Source organism: Podarcis liolepis (assembly GCF_965112155.1).
Source record: "Podarcis liolepis genome assembly, chromosome: Z".
NCBI classification, from domain to species: domain Eukaryota; kingdom Metazoa; phylum Chordata; class Lepidosauria; order Squamata; family Lacertidae; genus Podarcis; species Podarcis liolepis.
The window spans coordinates 42,850,359-42,870,395 of record NC_139570.1 but is presented as its reverse complement, the minus strand read 5'-3'; the positions used below and the strand labels follow the sequence as shown (position 1 = coordinate 42,870,395).

Below are 20,037 nucleotides of genomic sequence, written 5' to 3'. Positions count from 1 at the left end.
ATATACACCATTGTTCAATCCTCTTTTTTCAAGAGCTCAGCTGGTACCATGCGTGTGTTTGAACACTGAACCTGAAGGATATATTGTTTGCTTATTTTACCCTCCTTCTAACATATTTCTCTTCTCCTATCCATTATTTTATCTTTTTTTAAATGGCCCCACCAGGAGCGACTCTTGTGGCTTATTGACCTCATGGAGGTAAGCAACTCCTAATGGGTGCTGGCTGGGGTTTGGTTCCTGTTAACAAGTCACAGGGGGAATTGAGTTGGATGGGACTTAGCCAAAGTACCTGCTTTTTCCAACCTGAGGGCTACATTCCCATCTGGGCTGCCTTCTGGGGTCACGTGCCAGAGATGGGCAAAGTAAGAGACAAAAGGAAGTGGAGCAACAAATAAAACTTTTTACCTTTGCACAGTAGTCTAGTGTCTACACACAGCCCACCTGGGCAAGCAGGAGACATCATTGGAGTTCGAGGACACCTTCCTGCCAGGCATGAATACTCTAAGGAGGGTGTGATGCTGGACCACTGAGGGGTACGGCCTGGGGAGAGGAGTAGTGGTATGGGGAAAGTCCTAAGGGCCAAATAGAGATGTTTGGAAGGCTGCAGTCAGCTCCGGACACCCATCAACCCTGTACCAAAATCATTTCTTTCTTTTCTTTTTTTTTAAAATACCTTTATTTTGCTTTAAAAAAATACAGATAAATATAATCAACCAAAATTACAAAAGAAAAATCCTTAATAATAATAATAATAATAATAATAATAATAATAATGAAAAAAGCTTAAATAAACTACAAAAATTATCAAAGTACATGGCATAGAACATAAGCCATTATGGGAAAGAAAAAGGAAAGAAGAAGGAGGAGGAAGAGAAAAAAATGAAAAGAAAAGAAAAGAAAATGGGGGGGGAGAGAGAGAGAGAGAAGAGAAAAGAAGAGGAAGATGAGGCAAAACACAAGAAGACTCATCTATTGTACGCTTCCGTCAAGGTCACAGCAGATCATAATTCTTATGAATTCTCTCTATCTGCATTCCATAGAATCCCTCATCTTGGTACCAGGGAACATTTCCCTACGCAGTATCATTCTAAACATAACCAGGTCTTTCATGATGAACCCTTATCCCCTAGATAATTATTTAAATATTCCCAAAATTATTTCAATCGGTGGTTCCCAAACTCTTTTGCAGTGGCATAGCGTGGGTTGTCAGCACCCGGGGCAAGGCAAGTAATTTGCGCCCCCTAACCCGTGGATTTGCGCCCCCTAACCCTAACCCCCAGATGTTGTGCCCGGTGCGGCCGCCCCCCCTGCACCCCCCACGCTATGCCACTGCTCTTTTGGGCCGCCATCCCCTTATGTCAAAGGCCTTCCCCAGCCAAAGGAGCGCACCCAGCAGATATTGTCAAAGTTAACACATACAGTCACTTCTACAGCTCTGGATACCTACACACCAATCTTGCAGCTAGGCCGCTGTTCCCAGGTCCACACTCTATGGAGCAGCTGTAGCAACTGGGGACCAGTCTTCCTCCACCTGTTTATGTAAAAGCTGTGTGCACATAGTCAGAGAATGTGCCTGTGTAGCAACTTCCTCTGCTCATCGCTTTTCAATCCCCTCCTGTTTCTGGAAGACAGCAGTGCAGGAGAGCGTGAGAAAGCACCCGGCCCTTCACTTGCCTTACCTGCCTCTTCTTCTCACCCATCCTGTGCTCTACCCAGGGCTATCTTAAGCATATCCGGCGCTGTGGTGCAAAGATCCCTCCAGTGCCCCACCCCCTGTTTCCCAGAGTTGTCAACCTTTTCCCAAGCCTCTGTGGAGATCGCTCTCCTCCTGTGGGGACTTGGGAAGGAAGGTGCACACTCGCCAGTCATATAGTTGGCAGGGCGCAGCTTCCATCCTAAGCCTCTGTGGGGATTGCTCTCCTCCCGCGGAGGCTTGGGAGGCAAGTTGCACGCCCGCCAGCCATATGGTTGATGGGGAGCAGCTGGCGGGTGTGCAGGGAGGAAAGGGAAGGCTGCCGGCAAAGCCATGCAGCTCCCCCACTCGCTGGGGCGCTCCTGAGAGGCCGGCGCCCTGGCGCAATGTACCAGTGAACCCACTGGAAAAGAAGAAGAAGAAGAGTTTGGATTTGATATCCTGCCTTTCACTCCCTTTAAGGAGTCTCAAAGGGGCTAACATTCTCCTTTCCCTTCCTCCCCCACAACAAACACTCTGTGAGGTGAGTGAAGCTGAGAGACTTCAGAGAAGTGTGACTACCCCAAGGTCACCCAGCAGCTGCATGTGGAGGGGAGGAGCGAAGACGCGAACCCGATTCACCAGATTACAAATCTATCGCTCTTAACCATTACACCACACTGGCTCTCAGTGCTCTGTCTCTACCTTTCAGCTCTGAAAGCTTCCCCTGCCTTCAGCTCTTTCCTCCTGGCTGGCACAGGTCTCCACAAATCACTGCCCCCCTCTTCTGAGCCAGACTCCAGCCACCCTTCCCTTGGTGCACACTTGTCAGCATCTGCCCAGTTCCATAAACTCATCCCCGGTGCCCCCTACCCTGTAAAAAATGGTTTGCACAACCCAGTACAGAAGATTACAACACAATAACATTCAACACAGTAACAATTAACTGCACACTTATTACAAATCCAGTTAATACTTAGTTTAATTAACTAGTTCGGCAAAACTGGTGAACTTGATGTAGTGATATCAGCTTTTCTAAGCCTGACAGCCATTTGCATCTCCAGCACTCCAGCACTACTGCCACCCCCTTGCCTCTTAACACTCCCTTAGGTAATCCCACTGCATTCCCACACCCCACCCAGATATGCAAGTGCCCACTATTGGAACCTTTGATCTAAATGCCAAATCACATCTGCAACTCGGCAGGTAAAATATGTTCAAGATCGTTTCCATGGCATATTTTCCTGCAGTGTGTGGAGCAACAAATAACATTTTTATCTTCGCACAATGGGCTAGTTCGAGTGCTATCCTTTTAGTGCTATCAATCCCATTTCCTCTAAAATTGGTATTTCAGTAATTGTGTGGTTTACACAGATGACGGGGGTTGAAGGAAGTGACAAACAGCATATTGATCAGTTCAAATAGGAAGCTGCTTCCTTGATTCTTCCTCTCAGTGCCTGACCAATGCAAACCATCTGGCCAGGCCTGCTTTATCATCACCTCCCTGGCTAATAGCTTCTTCTTTTTTTTAACACAGGCAGGTCCTCTAAGTGGGAGGTTAATTGTGTGCTGAGATAATTGGAAGCAGCTATGCCTGGTCATAGCAATGCATTTATTGCTAATTTGCTTAAAACAGAGCTGGCCTCAAAATGGGGGGCAGCGCCATAATGTTTATTTTATCTACTGGTATTTTCCAGCTATGTAATGCAACACATGAGAGTGGTTGGACTATATCCACACACACACACACATACTAGAGGCTGCCACCCCTGCATGCAAGACCACCAGTGCTGCCTACCCCAATCTCTGTTGCCAAACCCCCTTCCTCTCCATTTACACCTTGCCCAACCTTTCATCCCCTCACAGCTCCTTCAACTTCACCCCCCACCCATATATTCTTTTTACGAATTTAGGAAGCTGCCTCTGTTCAAATGGATCTTAGCCAGAACTTGATGAATCTAGCAGAGCATATGCAGACTGTCCAAAAACAGTCAGTTGCAGGCAGGATGAAGCAGGAACAAGACGCTGCTACCAGTAACTTGGTTACTTATAGGTTTATTATTTGCAGCAGAATCGCAAGTTACTATATACGGGATACAGACACAGATCTTAACTCTCTCACAGAACAAACTCCAACGAACTCTCAAACCACACACTGACCAACCAACTAACCAACCAGGAGTCATCATGCCTATGTGGAGACCTTGACCAATAGCAGAGTTGTATCCAAGGTCCCATATCTCTAGGCAGAAAAAGTCCCTCTGCTCAGTCTTCCTGGCCTTTTGCCAACTCCTTAATTGCTTCTATGGGAAGCTGCATCAAACAGCACGTAGTCAAAAATCCCAACAGCCTCACTGGTCCACCTAGCTCAGTATTGCTGACAGGTGGCTGTCTCAGCTCCTGCTCCAAAACACATAAGCAGAGGCTCTAACGTGTAAGTGAGAGGTTCTTGTTCAGAGGTGTACTTAGGGGTTGGCCCCCGCTAACGGCACAGGTCCAGAAGGGGTGCAAAAATCATGCCTTTTCACACTGGGTCGCAGTGGCTAGGAATCTGCTTCCCCGCATGCCCACACACTCCTCAGGCCCCTCTTCCACTGTTTCTATTCTTCTCCCAGCCTCCTAACCTGGGATTTCATACCTTCCTCACCTCTTACACTGGGTTCTTCTCCAGTCTTCCAACACCTCCCTGTGTGTACAGTCCCCTCAGTAACCCAGAATAGAGGAGTCCCAAAAAGAAGAAGAAAAGGCAAAGTAAGGAAAGAAGAAGATGCAGGAAGATAAAAACACTAAAAGAATGAAAAAAGAAAAGGAAGGAAAAGAGAGAGAGAAATAAAAAGGGATTCCAATTCTCCATCTTTCAGTTTTATATACAGTACAGTGATACCTCGGGTTACAGACACTTCAGGTTACAGACGCTTCAGGTTACATACTCCTCTAACCCTCACCCTACAGTTTGGTCTGTAACTGATACACTTGGATGTAGAGTTCCATTCAAGACAGCCCCAAGCAAAAGAATGACATTTTAAGGAAATCCCCCAATGTTTACTGAACCAAAAGGAGGTGTCTATCTCATCTTTTCTGGTCCTTTTCCTCCTCAACAACCCATCACCTTCAATAATTTTCTGACTGACAGCCCCACCAGTCCCTTGGCTGCCAGAGAGACAAACTAGCTATTTAATGTTTGCTTAAAAACAAAAAAAAAGGTCTAATCTTCCATTTCCATTGATTCATTTTCAGCATTATTTTGACATTTGATAATGGCATTTGGGCTATAATTAGATTTAAAAGCTGGAGTGGGGGGCCCTGTATACACCTGAGAAGGAACTGATTTGGTGACAGGGAAAGAATTACTGTATGTAAAAATAGTGTTTGTGTGTGCAAGAGAGGGGGAGAGTGGCATTTTTTTTTAATTTAAAGATTTTCTTGGGTTACAAAAGTACACACATCGTCTCTAATTTCAGATCACAGAGTCCTTTCCACAGATCAGCTCTATTTAATGTGAGATGTTGAATATAGTATAAAGTTGGGGGAGAAGAGAGGTGAGGAAAGAGATCGGGGAGGCAGAGAATGAGGGTAGTAAACTTTCATACTTTTGCATAGTATGTGCAATGTTTTGTGCCAGGATCATGTGGGAAGGTTCTCTTTCTATTCATTCATTAATTTCCATTGGCTCTGAAGGAGATTGGGGGGCAGGACATGGCTGTGTGCCTATAACTGACAGCAGAGAGTTTTGTTTGTTGTTCCATGCCTTCTGTAAGCCTTGAGTCACCAACATGAGGCCTGCAAGTACCGTATTTTTCCAGACCATAAGACGCACCTAGTTTTTGGAGGAGGAAAACAAGAAAAAAAATATTCTGAATCTCAGAAGCCAGAACAACAAGAGGGATCGCTGCGCAGTGAAAGCAGCAATTCCTCTTGCTGTTCTGGCTTCTGGGATAGCTGCACAGCCTGCATTCGTGCCATAAGATGCACACACATTTCCCCTTACTTTTTAGGAGGGGAAAAATGAGTCTTATAGAGCAAAAAATACGGTACATATGACTCCTGCAGGATCCCATCCACCCCTGCTGAAATTAGGCTTGAAAGTATTTTTTGGGCAGTAGATGGATTTCTTTCAAGCCTAACAGTGGTACAAGTTTCAGGGTAGTTACAGCCAGAGGTGCAGTGATCCAGGGTCACTAGAGGGAGGGGCAAACACCCATTACTATTTCTGCAGCAGGGTCTCTGCCTCCAGCATCTTAGAACCACCCAATCAGCATGAAAGGGTAGCTTTTAAGGCACTGAGAAAAAGTCTTCTTAACCTTTGTTCTGATTGGAACTGACTGATAAGGGTGAAATGAGCCAAGTCAACCACTGAAGCTGCTAGTCCAGGGGTCTGCAACCTTTAAGACAAAAAGAGCCACTTGGACCCGATTCTGAAGAAAAAAAAAACTGGGAGCCGCAAAACTCGTCATTATAAAAATAACTTTTTTGTCACTGTTTTATTATTTCTTTGTTTGACCCCTCAGAATTACTCCTCCTCATAGAAATAAATGTTAAATTAACAAGTTACCTTTTTTGTGTGTGTGTGTTCTTCACTCCCCTTCAAAACAGTGACCAGCGTACATGCCCCCTTTCAATGCAGTGACCAGTGTACATGCCCCTTACAATGTAGCAGGCGGGCGGGAAGGTGACGTCGGGATGGTGCGTGACTAACGCACGCACCGCCCCCATGCGATGTCACAGCCAGTACAGCGCCTGCCACAGTGGGGAGTGTCGGGGCGCACAATGCGCCTCCTCCCCTCGCTAGTATCCGTCCCGGAGCCACGGCAAAGGTGTAAAAGAGCCACATGCGGCTCCGGAGCCGCGGGTTGCAGACCCCTGTGCTAGGGTCACTCTGGAGAAGAAGACATGTAGTAAGAACACCAAGGAATCAGAGAATTGTAGATTTGGGAGGGTCAACACATGGTCCCCCATCCAATTTGAAATGATAGCTTTGCAAATGCACTTGAAGTTTTATTTTTGCATCACTGAGGCAGAGGAGTTTTTCTATATGTTCCAAAGCTAATCATTTAGAAACACTGAAAATAGAAATGGCTTCATTTTCAAGAGAACTGTGTGCAAGTTCTGCTATGCACAATGGAACTTCAAGGGAAACATAACTTAAGTCACCCCAAAAGAAGATATTGGAGCATTCCAAGCCATTTGCCCATGTACGAACAAAAAAATATTAGATCTTGCTAAAAGTCAGCACATGGAAATCTGTACTGATCATTGTGGTGCATGCCTAATGATTATATACGGTAATCCTATAAGTGGGTGTAGTTATGACTTTCATGAAGGGACTTCACTTCAGAATTAGCCACTACACTACTAGTTACACCAGAGGAGAGGAAGAGTTGCAGTAACTGTGTGGTGCCTACAGAAGTTTCTCAGGTTTGCAAATGTGTCACATGCTCCCAAAGGGATGACAAGACCTGCTACAGACAACTCAGAGAACCTTGTTTGAAAGAGAGGTGTATGATTTATTTATCTCCTGGTATGCCCTGCACAGGACCTTAAGGTCCATGAATAACCATGGTTTAGAGGTCCTAGGCCCTAAGGAAGTCACACTATCCTCCACCAGAGCAAGGGCCTTTTCAGTGATGGCTCTGGCCTGATGGAATGCTCTGTCCCATGAGACTAGGGCCCTTCAGGATTTAACCTTCTTCCATTGGGCCTGTAAGACAGAGCTATTCTGCATGGCCTTTAATTTGAATTCAGCCTGAATTCAATCTTTTATTTCCATTCTCTTCCCTCCCCCTCCCCTTTTATGAAGATCACCCACTCTGAGACCCCACAGCTAATTCTCCCCTGGCCTCCTCGCTGGCCCAAGTAGGACTAATTCAGCCAGCTAGCCCTGGTGATTATCTAATGCTTATTAGATGGATTTCCCCTAAATTGATTTCTGAACATTGAATTTTATTGTTATTCATGTTTTTATACTGTGTTTTATGCTGCTTTTACAATTAAGTGTTTTAAATTTGTTGTTAGCCACCCTGAGCCCGGTTTTTGAACCGGGAAGGGCGGGGTATAAATAAAAATATATATTTTATTATTATTATATTTATTTATTTATTACAAAATAAAAAATAGGACCTTTATCTTCCTCCTTTGTGGCTAGAATACGTCAGACTTGGAAGGGAGCAGAAACGGAAGTCAAAGCAACATCAATGCCCTGCCTGACATCTCACTGGTAAGGCATGTTCTCATCCAATCCACCACCTACCATCCTCTACTTCCCCACAGTAATGCTCCCTCTCTGTCAGGACCAGGACACATATCCAGGGTGCCACGCAATATGCAGCAAACATGCACTTTCTTGGCGTGAAGATATTAATCTAATTGGCAGCTGATTTTCATGATCACATCTTATGCCAGGCTTCCTAATTGGCCACCATCTGGCATCTATCCTACTGTTCTATTGCTCTACAACACATTTGTCTTGAAATGTGAACAGCTTGAGTCTTTCACAGGAAAAGCTTGATTCTGAGCAGTTAGCAGAGGATACTAATCCCTATGGAATGGGGTAGGGGGTGGGTGGGGCAGAGCCTTACTTGGATTATGTCTGCAGCTCATCTTCCATAACTATGGCCCAGCAATCCTAACTCCTCAGGGTGATAGTCATACATTTATTTTTTCTTTTCTTTTTTTTATCATTCCAAGATTCCCTGGAGTTCTTTCTGCCCATCTCTCTTTGCATAAGGTGACCTGGAAAATTACAGGTGTATCTTGGTTAGGGATGAAGGGAAAGCTCAAATCAGTACACATCTGAAGCTAAATCTGTGAAATTCACACTTATGCGAACTGAAACGTAACCATCCTTCAAAAAGTACACGTTTCTGAATTGTGTGATGCGGTTCTCCAAAAACAATGTGTACAAAAATGTAGGGTCAAGTGTGCATAAAAACACACATCTTAGTGAAAGTAAAATATAAGAATGCATTATATTAGGGGGAATTGCTTGCAAAAATGTGAACATGAGTCAAAATTGCAAATGAAAAATGAGTTTGTTGAGCTAAATTTGCACTGGGATGCTGGCGTTTTTCATGGGAGATGTTTAAAAATAATAATCATAAATTGCTGCAGAAGGTGAAGAACTGAATTCTAGATTGAAAAAATGAGAAACCCGAGAGGACCAAAAGTGACAGATCCTTCTACCCCTAATCTAGGTATTTATTGATGACACCTAGAAATGCAAGGTTCTAGAAGTCCAGCTTTAGCCCACTAAATCTTTCTTATGAGAATGGCTTAAGTGTGCACTGTAATTTTGCAACAGAGGAGGATGGGAGGAAACAGGTTTACAATGCCTCCAATCACACACACACACACACACACACACACACACACACACACTGAGAGAGAGAGAGAGAGAGAGAGAGAGAGAGAGAGAGAGAGAGAGAGAGAGATATGAATCTACCTCCCATTAGCTGCTCTGCCCACCACTCCACCAGCTCCAGTGGTTACCAGCCAGAGGTACCAACTTGAATAAAATATTGCAGGGGCCCAGGTAAGTCCCACCCCACATAACTGATGGTGTACACACACCATTTGAATGGAAGTGCCCAGAAACTGGGGGGGGGGCTGGCCCCCTCAAACATTTTATTGGGGGGGGGGTGAAGCCCCCACAGCCCCTAGGAGTTGGCTCCTATGTTACCAGCTGCCACTGATGCTGAGTATTTATTAAAGTGGACATTGGGTAAATGTAGGAATGGCACAGGCCTAATATTGTATGGATGCCCCACTTGTGGTTTGCAACTAAAATAAGAACCACCGGTTGTATCCAATTCAGTTCTACTCAGAGTAAAAGGTAAAGGTAAAGGGACCCCTGACCATTAGGTCCAGTCGTGACCAACTCTGGGGTTGCGGCACTCATCTCACTTTATTGGCCGAGGGAGCCGGCGTACAGCTTCCAGGTCATGTGGCCAGCATGACTAAGCCACTTCTGGCGAACCAGAGAAGTGCACGGAAATGCCGTTTACCTTCCCGCTGGAGCAGTACCTATTTATCTACTTGCACTTTGATGTGCTTTCGAACTGCTAGGTGGACAGGAGCAGGGACCGAGCAACGGGAGCTCACCCCGTCGCGGGGATTCGAACCGCCGACCTTCTGATCAGCAAATCCTAGGCTCTGTGGTTTAACCCACAGCACCACCCACGTCCCTCTACTCAGAATAGGTTAATTGAAATGATTGAATCTCAGTTTGGCCCAATCTGCACTTAGAGCCACTTTAAATAGTCATGGCTGGAAACTGCAGTTTCTTAAGGGAATTGAGAGTTTGTAGGCTACCTCCTTTTCCCCTCCTAGAGTGGCTGAAGAAGAAGAAGAAGAAGAGTTTGGATTTGATATCTCACTTTATCACTCCCTTTAAGGAGTCTCAGAGTGGCTAGCATTCTCCTTTTCCTTTTTCCCGCACAACAAACACTCTGTGAGGTGAGTGGGGCTGAGAGACTTCAAAGAAGTGTGACTAGCCCAAGGTCACCCAGCAGCTGCATGGGGAGGATCAATCACTCTTCCCAGGGAACTCTGAGAACTGTAGCTATGCAAAGGGAGTAGAGGTCTCCTAACAGCTCTCAGCACCGTTAACAAACTACAGTTCTCAGGATTCTTTGGAGGAAGCCATGACTGTTTAGAGTGGCTTGATGTTGCTTTCAATATATAGTGCCGTGTCCATCAATTTCAGTGATGCAACCCATTATTACAATAAAGCACAAAACATAGCAGCAAGGCATATATATGCTTAAAAAGCTATCAATAAAAATATTGACATAAATTGCACTAATCAGGGTGCTAAAAAGAAATCTGCCATGAGTGGCCTAGGAATCCCTGAGCAAACATGAGTTTTTAAACCATAGCAGAAGCACCCAAAAGTTGGTGCCTGACTCATTTCCAAGGTGATTGGTGCCACCACAGATGAGTCTCCTTCCTATACCATCATAAGGTGAACTTCTACAAGCCATGCGGTTAACAAAACCCTTCTATTCATGGTTCAGCCCTCAATATTTGAGATGAAGTTTCTTATATTCGCTTCTGTTCTGGGTGGATACTTCTCATTGCCATAGCATCAATCTCCTCTCCACTGAGATATTATAATTTCAAGGTACACCTGGAAGCAGACTGCATTCCTTTGTCCTTGTCCATTCGGACTCCTCAGATAGAAACTCACTCAGGCAGAGCAAGGCAGTGGAATGGAATAATTCAAGGCTCGTTCTGCAACACCAGACACAATCCCTGCCATGATCTGCCTGGAACAGAAGATACGATACGATACGATACGATACGATACGATACGATACGATACGATACGATACGATACGATACAATAATCTTTATTGTCATTGTCCCATACAGAACAACGAAATTAAGATGGAGGTGGATTATGCTGTTGACATCACAGCATTCACCTGATATTTATTTATTCACTTCCATTTATAGATCAAGTCCCATGAAATATCTTAAAGTGATTTCACAACAAAAACAACAGCAGTGAATATAGATTATAGAAGTTCATATATTAAAACAATGAGAGCATGCTTTTAAATATATATATATATATATATATATATATATATATATATATATAGTTAAATTTAAAAAATAAACAAAATGAGAAATAGACTATTATGTAATACAGGAACAAGTATTAGGTGAAGTGTGTGATATTATGCAGTATACAAAAGGGATGGGTATACAAACAGAATGGAAAGGAACGTAGGAGGTCATATTGTAAGAAAAACGTGTAACAAATTTGAAGTTTAAATTAATTGGTTAAGTTATGAAAAATTAATCAAAATCTTAATTTAAAAATCATGAACACTTTCATGGTTGTTGTTTTGTCTCTTTTGTCTAATCAGGATGATGTTTCCTCCTTCCCTGAGGAGCCTCCGGCCTTCAAGCCTCCTCCTCCCCCCTCTCAAATGACAGAAGACCCCTCTGCCCCCCAGGACAGGACCTCAGCAAACAACACCCTCAAGCGGCCCTCTTCAGAATCTTCCCAGTCAGGCCTGTTCTTTGTGGCACCCCGGAACCCCACACCTACACCCAGCCTCTCTGAGAAGGATACAGGCAGCATAGCCTCCTCCTCCACAGAGGACTCCACCTCCAGCGCCATCTATGCTTCTGTCTCTCCTGCCACCCATTCCTCCCGGAGGCCCCTGGATGCCCACTTGTTGCTGGTCAACCAACACCTGATTGGGCCCTTCCCTCGGGTCCAATCACCAACACGGCTGAAGAACCCCTCTCCTGAGAGAGCAACACAAATCGGCACCCTTCTAAACCCCAGTTCACCATCCCCTCCTCCTCCACCACCTCCATCCCATCCTGCTCCTCCACCTCCCAGCGAGAAGGGAGGTGGGGAAGCTGGCACTGCACAGCACTTTATCATGGTGGAAGTTCATCAGCCCAACAGTGAGCCAGATGTGAATGAAGTGAGGTCTTTGCCCCAGGCCAGAGGTGAGGATTTCTTCTCTTAGCAGACTGGTTAATGATGGGCATGTTCTGTTCTTTAATATGTTTATAACCTGCTTTTTGCCAGGCATTTGAGGAGGGTCTCAAACACCAGTTAAAACATGGGTAGGGTACCATTTGAAGTCCAAGTGCCACATTTCCTTCCTGGCGGAGGAAAGGGGGGTGGGGGGAGCACACTGCCCCTGGCGCCACCGGGGAGAGGGGTACCATCGTGGCCACCCCCTGGGCATGTGCCACGCACTGGGCGCCATGCCCCCACAGGTGGCATGCCATGCTCCCAGGACACACGCCAGGCCCCCTTGGGCAGTGTGCCATGCCTCTGGGGCACACGCCACACCCCCAGGACGCGCACCAGCCACATCCCCCCCTGCTCTCCACCCCCAGTGCCGGAGCATGCAGCTTCGCCACTGTCCTGGCCACCTACCTTCCAGGGGCTGCATGCCAGGGGTGAGCAGGGACCACAGGCAAAACTGGGCAAAACAAGGAGTGTAACTTTTACCTTTTTTCCTCATAACAATCCTGTTAGGTAGGTTAGGCTGAGAGCTTGTAATTTGCTCACGGTGATAGCTCAGTGGGTAAAGCATAATAATATCAGGGTTGTGCGTTTGAGCTTCATGTTGGGCTAATTATTCCTCTTGCAGGTGGGTTGGACTACAGGACCCTCACGGTCCCTTCCAGCTCTACAATTTATGATTCTATTATTTTATGTGGACTTTACAAGGAAGCTGGGATTTGAACCTGATTATCTGAGTGTGTTACAGTGTACGTTGGATAGGCAGGCAGGGCAGGGGCAACACAGAGCTCAGACCATGACCCTTTGTATCAAGACTGGAATGCTAAAAGCAGGTAACCTCTTGAAATTTCTGGATGGCACAAAACACCGCAACTTGATTTTTGTGTGTTTCATTGTGGATGGGGTACCACACACACATATAAAATCAAACAATTAAATACACTTAATGGAAACTAATTAGCTTCAATGTGGATCAGAGCAGCAGAAACATGATGGGGGGATACTGGGGTGACAAAACTCCCCACTGAAGAGGGCCACCTTGTCTTGGTAGCTAAGAGCCAATGTGCCCTTCTGAAAACTCTACATATTCAAAGGGAAGGGCCACAATCCAGTGGTAGAGCATATTTGCTTTGCATGCAGAAGGTTCCTGCATCTCCTATCTTCTCCCAAGAGGGGCTGAAAAAGACTTCTGACTAAAACCATGGAGAGTTGCTGCCAGTCAGTGTAGACAATACTAAGCTAGATAGAATAGACAGAACCAATGTCCTGACTCAGTTACATACCCTCCAAGTGTCTCTGTTTTCCAAGGGTAGGCCCAGAATGACAAAAGCTTCTCTGTGTCTCTCCATGGCTGCTGCTTCTGCCAACCTCCTCCCTTGGGCAGCTCATAACAGCTGTTGGAGAACAGAGGAGGAGAGCCTGCCACTGTCCCATGTGATAAACCACTTCTGAGGGGCAGGCAGAGGGCAGGAAGAAAGGGGGAGCAGAGTGGAGTGCAAAGAGTCTTGATATATATTTTTTAAGTACTTTGTGTGTGTGCATCTAATATTGCCCCTTCCTAAACTTTATTTATTGGTGTGTGTTTTCCTTTTTGTAAATCTACCAAAAAATAAAATGAAATCAGGATTAAGGGTTTTTCTCAGGATGATGGAGGGTGTGTGAGCTGTGTCCCATTGGTTTAGTGGTGGCGGCACTCACCCTTATCCTGATAGGAAATGATGGGGGCGGGGAATGAAGGTTAAGGGGGGATCGGGGGGGTGAGAAATGTCCCTATTTTAATCTGAGGAATGCTGGAGGGTATGCAGTTGTAATGCCACATAATATTCCTAACTTGAAGGCTCTGCCCAATCTCCTCTTAACCGGAGATCAGCACCACTACTTGTAAGGGAAAATCCATCAATTAGCATAGGGCACTAATAATGAGGACTCCAGAGCGAAACTTCTCAGATAAAGTCTCCAATCACCCCTGCCTCCCCATTGAACTTTGCAAGTACATTTATAGCTGTGACTTTGCTTCCCTCTTGTGATACTGTTTGCTAAACTGCATGCCTTTGTTCCTTCTTTTTATAGATTTTTCCCTTTCCTGTTAAGACTGTTGTTATTCCTCTATTCTCTGCTGTTCTAACATCACAGGAAACAGGAGGGGGTCTCAAGATCTGTAGGGCATCTAAAAAGCGACAGAGGCCATCGTTCACCGATTCATTTTCATTTATTCATTTAGCACTATATTAAATCATCAAACCTTCTAAGCAGGTTACATGAAATGTACATTAAAGTTCCCTATAAAATCAGAAGTTAACAATAAGTTAGCCAAAAAGAAAATATTCAAAATAAAATCAGCAGTTTTAAAATTAATGTTAAAACGCACGTTAGGTTTACATGTCTGGGCAGGTTTGCTTAAACAACAACATCCAAAAAGCTTTTAGCAGATGCTGAAAATGGGCATGCCTAATGGCAATGGATAGGGAGTTCCAGAGTGGAGGTGCCACTGGAGTGAAGAACTGATTCCTTGCAAGTGTGGAATGGACATTAGATGATTCTTGTGATGGTGCCAGTTCTGCAGACTGAAAAAGTCCAGTGGGCACTGGCGGAGGAAGAGGAGTGCGGGGGGAGTGCACCGCCCCCGGCAGCGCGATCCTGATGGGGTGCCATCGCGGCCATCCCACGCTGGGCGCCATGCCCCCAGGACGCATGCCAGCCTCACCCCCGCCTCCTCTCTCCCCCCCCCCCGTGCCGGAGCATGAAACTCCGCCACTACCAGTGGGCATAAATATGGGGTAAGGTGATCCATCAAGTAAACTGGTCCCAAACTGTTAAGGGGTTTCTGCAGTCCAATCCAGAAGTAAGAGCAGCAGGATGTAAACCTCCCACCCATCAGCTGGTGAGTGGAGGAAGAAATAGTGTCCAAAAAGAGTGGCACCCACAACAATCAAAAGGTGCCCATAAGGCTTTAAAAGGTTGTCAGATCTTGCTATAGACTTCAGAGCTTATCCAGTGCTGTGTTTAATGTGTTTGGGTTATCCAGGCCCCTCCAGACTGGTGCTTGATTGTGGGCACAGTGTGCAGCAGCATACCCTTGACACAGTGATAGTGTCTTAGTGGCAGGCATCTTCTGCTTCAGTTTGTTCCATGATTCATCCCCGGTGCTGTCCGGAAGGGAACTGTAGCACAGTGAACATGGGACAGACAAGAATAGACCAGAACATTTGTGCCATAACACAGTAAAGGATTTCAGCAGGAAATTACAGGTTGCGTGACCACCCTAAAACATTTGCCCAGTGGCTGCCCACAAAGCCCACAACAAATCCTAGAAACAGTAGATTGCCCCTCATGGAATGACAGTTCCCACCACACTTATCAAACTGCAGCTCCCAGTGTTTGGGGGGGAAAGAAATGTACTGTAAATGTGCTTCCAATGTTTTGTGTGGCCTAATTAGATCAGGGCTCCTTACAAATTCCACCTCTGACAGTCAGCCTGATTCCTCTCCTCTGGCGCTTTCTTAACAGCCTTTCTCCCATTGTCGTCTGCCGCAGCCTCGACACTCTCTCAGCTTTCGGACAGTGGGCAGACCCTCAGTGAGGACAGCGGTGTGGACATCGGGGACACAGAGCTCAGCGCCAAAGACAGGAGCCGGCCGCAGGGTCCCATAAAAAGCAAGAGCCCGCAGGAAGCACCACTGAAGGCTGACGGGCCCTTAGAGGCAGGCCCCAAACCGGTAAGACATCACTGGGTACCAGCCATGGGAAACAAAAGCAACATGTGGGGGAGGTCAGTCCTGAGCCACTTTCAAAGGACCAGGCGAAGGGTTGGTATTCAATAGCAGAGTTGTATCCAAGGTCCCATATCTCTAGGCAGAAAAAGTCCCTCTGCTTAGTCTTCCTGGCCTTTGGCCAACTCCTTAATTGCTTCTGTGGGAAGCTGCATCAAACAGCACGTAGTCAAAAATCCCAACAGCCTCACTGGTCCACCTAGCTCAGTATTGCTGACAGGTGGCTGTCTCAGCTCCTGCTCCAAAACACATAAGCAGAGGCTCTAACGTGTAAGTGAGACAGAGGTTCTTGTTCAGAGGTGTACTTAGGGGTTGGCCCCCGCCAACGGCACAGGTCCAGAAGGGGTGCAAAAATCATGCCTTTTCACACTGGGTCGCAGTGGCTAGGAACCTCCTTCCCCACATGTCCTCACACTCCTCAGGCCTCTCTTCCACTGTTTCTATTCTTCTCCCAGCCTCCTATCCTGGGATTTCGTACCTTCCTCACCTCTTACACTGGGTTCTTCTCCAGTCTTCCAACACCTTCCTGTGTGTACAGTCTCCTCAGTAACCCAGAGTTGTTGTTGTTGTTGTTTAGTCGTTTAGTCGTGTCCGAATCTTCGTGATCCCATGGACCAGAGCACGCCAGGCACTCCTGTCTTCCACTGCCTCTCGCAGTTTGGTCAAACTCATGCTGGTAGCTTTGAGAACACAGTCCAACCATCTCGTCCTCTGTCATCCCCTTCTCCTTGTTCCCTCCATCTTTCCCAACATCAGGGTCTTTTCCAGGGAGTCTTCTCTTCTCATGAGGTGGCCAAAGTATTGGAGCCTCACCTTCAGGATCTGTCCTTCCAGTGAGCACTCAGGGCTGATTTCCTTAAGAATAGAGAGGTGTGATCTTCTTACAGTCCATGGGACTCTCAAGAGTCTCCTCCAGCACCATAATTCAAAAGCATAAATTCTTCGGCGATCAGCACTATATGATGGTGTTTAATTATCTATCCTGGCTTTTCTTTTATGGAGGTTGGGGTTACATATATGCCCCTGTCCTTGTTCTTAATTTAGATATCACTTCCCATGAGGCATCCCAACGTAACCAACAATATAATGGAAACGTTGATAAAACAGTTGCATATATAAAAGTAGCTGAAGCAATGCCAATTGAAGACTATTCCACAAGAGGGCAGCATAGCTCATGCTTTCTAAAAGTAGAAATGCTTTAGATTCAGGGGTCAGCAAACTTTTTCAGCAGGGACCCTCAGACTTCGTGGGGGGCCAGACTATATTTTTTGGGGGAAATGTGAACGAATTCCTATGCCCCACAAATAACCCAGAGATGCATTTTAAATAAAAGCACACATTCTACTCATGTAAAAACATGCTGATTCCTGGACCGTCTGCGGGCCAGATTGAGAAGGCGATTGGGCCAGATATGGGCCTTAGTTTGCCTACCCATGATTTAGAACTTCTGAAAGTTCTAAAAGGAGAAAATCTGGAAGGTGTTGGGCTGGGAGGGAGTTCACAATTGAGTGACAGCTTCAGCTTTCCTCCCAAGGTCCTCCTAATCCTGGTTGGCCCTTTGTTTCTGGAGCACCATTCAAGGTGTAGTTGGCCACAATATTGTGTTTTAAAGTAAAGTCGTGAATCCTGAACTGGGGAAAGGGGGGCTAATTTATATTCAAATAGTAAAAAGGGAGCAAAAGCTTTGCAGGATTGGGTTAGAAAAAGTAAATAGTAACCCTGGGTTGTCATGCTCTTTTCCTCCTCCACCACAGCCAGGTCTCCTGGAACCAACATCCCACCTGATTCGGGTGACAAAAAGTGCCCCCACCTTGGGCATTGCCATTGAGGGAGGAGCCAACACTCGCCAGCCCTTGCCTCGTATTGTGACCATACAGGTAAGGGAGCTAGTGCCTGGTGCTCTCAGTCACTGGTAGGTACATCTCTTTCAGGGTCCGAAATGATTAGAAACGTATCAGATCAAGGCTGCATCCTGCGCTGAGTAGATGAGGAGGTTCCCCAGCTGTGGTCCGTGAACCACCAGCCCTTCATTCAGGAGGTCTGCAGCATGTCTATGTACTTGTGGTTGAAGATGAGAGCTGGCACACCCTATGCATTCAATATTCGTACTGACTTTAGGCTACGTTTCTATTTCTTACCTTGGATTTCATGGTATCACGTTTTGAATTCTGTAAGATGTAATAAAATGCAGTATACAAGAAATAAAAGAAGCACTGAAATACAATTAAAAATCATGCAGCATCTGGCATGGTGCTTTACGTTTGCTAAAGAGTCAGAAAAATAATTAAGTGGTCTGCCAAGACCCTTGGCAGTTTCCAAGTTGTGCTTCCATGGCGGCTCCAACCTTTTTAGGTCCGTGGGATATTTAGGTTTTTGGAGCAAATGCATCCTCTCTGGTCATTTCTCTCTCTCCCCTGACCCTGGCTCAACATCCCTGTGCCAGTCGCTAAACACAGAAGGAAAAACTGCTGAGACACTCCTTAAAGAGGAGTGCAGACCTTCAGTATTCAACCCTACAGTACGTGAATGAATCCCACTGTGTTCAATGGAATTTACAGTGGATGCTCGGGTTGCGAACATGATCCATGCAGGAGGCACATTCACAACCCACAGCATTTGCAACCCACAGTGTCGCATCTGCACATGCGTGGGTTGCGATTCAGCACTTCTGCACATGTGCAAAGCGCGATTTAGTGCTTCTGCGCATGCATGAGCGCCAAAACCTGGAAGTAACCTGTTCCGGTACTTCCTGGTTTGGTGTGGTGCGCAACCCAAAAACGCGCAACCCGAAGCATCTGTAACCTGAGGTATGACTGTATAATGAATTTGATTGACTAAAATGTACCCACAATTAATTGAGTAAAATACTTGTTGTTGTTTTTAAGTTCTGCATTATTGCTAATACAAGTATTTTATTTATTTTAATCTCTTTATCAACCACCCAGTAACCACAGTTCTCTGAGTAATGTGCAAAATGAAATTGAAAGTCAATGTTACGATTGCTCAGGACAGCAAAACTCACAACAATATATCAGCTCGTTCTGCCTCTTAATATCTTCTTTCTTCCTTCTTCTCCTGCTCCAGAGGGGAGGCTCTGCCCACAACTGTGGGAAGCTGAAGGTGGGCCACGTGATCCTGGAGGTGAATGGAGTGGCAATGCATGGGAAAGAGCACCGGGAAGCAGCTCGCATCATCGCCGAGGCATTTAAAGCGAAGGACAAGGACTGTGTTGATTTCCTAGTCACTGAGTTTAATGTCTCACTTTAGGGATAGGGCCCAGAAAGGTCCAAAAGCCAAATGCAAGAGAGAAACAAAGCAAGGACAAGGGTTCAAATAGACTGTCACGTGCATGTTAGCACACGTGCACTATCACAAGACCCAGATAACTCCCACCTGAAGCCCAGCAACACATGTACGCATGCCGCGCACAGAGCACATGCAGGATATATGCTTTGGGTTGTTGCACTGGTACTCAAAGCGGCTTCTCTGCTACCACTCCAAGACTGAGCCCGGCCGGGTGGTCTGTGGGAACAAAGAGCAATGGAACATAGAGGAAAAACAAAGAGAGTCAGTCACCTCCTGATAATAGTTCTTTCCATAAACCATTCTCATCTGGTTGGTGAACTATGGCGTAGATGTCCCATCTCTGCCTATTTTGTCTCTGTGTTTGAATGACTTGGCCAGTCACTTGTCTGAGTACCTCGCCCCACCCTCTCTAGCTCTTCCATTGCTTGCACCGTACAGTAGCATTTTGCACCTGCTTCAGAGCACCTGTGGGTTGGGTGAGGGAAGAGCCCACCTCCACTTCTCGAGCAGTCCTAGAGGAGAGAGGGGCCTCCAGGAGGCGCCATTTGTAATGCTTTGGGGTTTAACCTCTGTGACACACCTGGCGTGAGGTTCCTATACTCTGCCTTCCCACCCATTCACAGCCTGCCATGAACAATGCCTTGTAAATGGCCAGCAATGTCACTGTATTTATATATGAAAGAGCTTGTGCTTTTAATTTTTCAATAAATGAAACACGTTAGGAAATGACAACTTGTTTGATTGGTTATAACAGGGTGGGGAACCTCAGACCCAGGAGGCCAAATACAGGC

General features: G+C 46.0%; 1 protein-coding gene and 1 long non-coding RNA gene across 6 annotated transcripts in view; one reads left to right on the top strand and one right to left on the bottom strand.

Moving 5' to 3' along the window:
• LOC310698664 overlaps positions 1-1,285 on the bottom strand; it is a 207,943-nt gene extending 206,658 nt beyond the window's left edge. The window contains exon 1 of the long non-coding RNA XR_014521676.1: positions 1,180-1,285. This is a non-coding gene — a long non-coding RNA (uncharacterized lncRNA). The remainder of the gene's footprint in view (positions 1-1,179) is intronic.
• Positions 1-19,967, top strand: part of WHRN (whirlin) — a 123,624-nt gene extending 103,657 nt beyond the window's left edge. For 2 of the 5 annotated variants that reach the window (XM_083485805.1, XM_083485801.1), the window contains 6 exons: positions 166-198; positions 7,815-7,886; positions 11,545-12,142; positions 15,678-15,886; positions 17,695-17,817; positions 19,025-19,967. In XM_083485805.1, the coding sequence (XP_083341931.1) occupies positions 166-198; positions 7,815-7,886; positions 11,545-12,142; positions 15,678-15,886; positions 17,695-17,817; positions 19,025-19,207 (1,218 nt within the window). In that variant the 3' untranslated portion in view covers positions 19,208-19,967. The remainder of the gene's footprint in view (positions 1-165; positions 199-7,814; positions 7,887-11,544; positions 12,143-15,677; positions 15,887-17,694; positions 17,818-19,024) is intronic. The other 3 variants (XM_083485802.1, XM_083485803.1, XM_083485804.1) reach the window with 3 other exon arrangements.
• Positions 19,968-20,037: the final 70 nt, after the last annotated feature.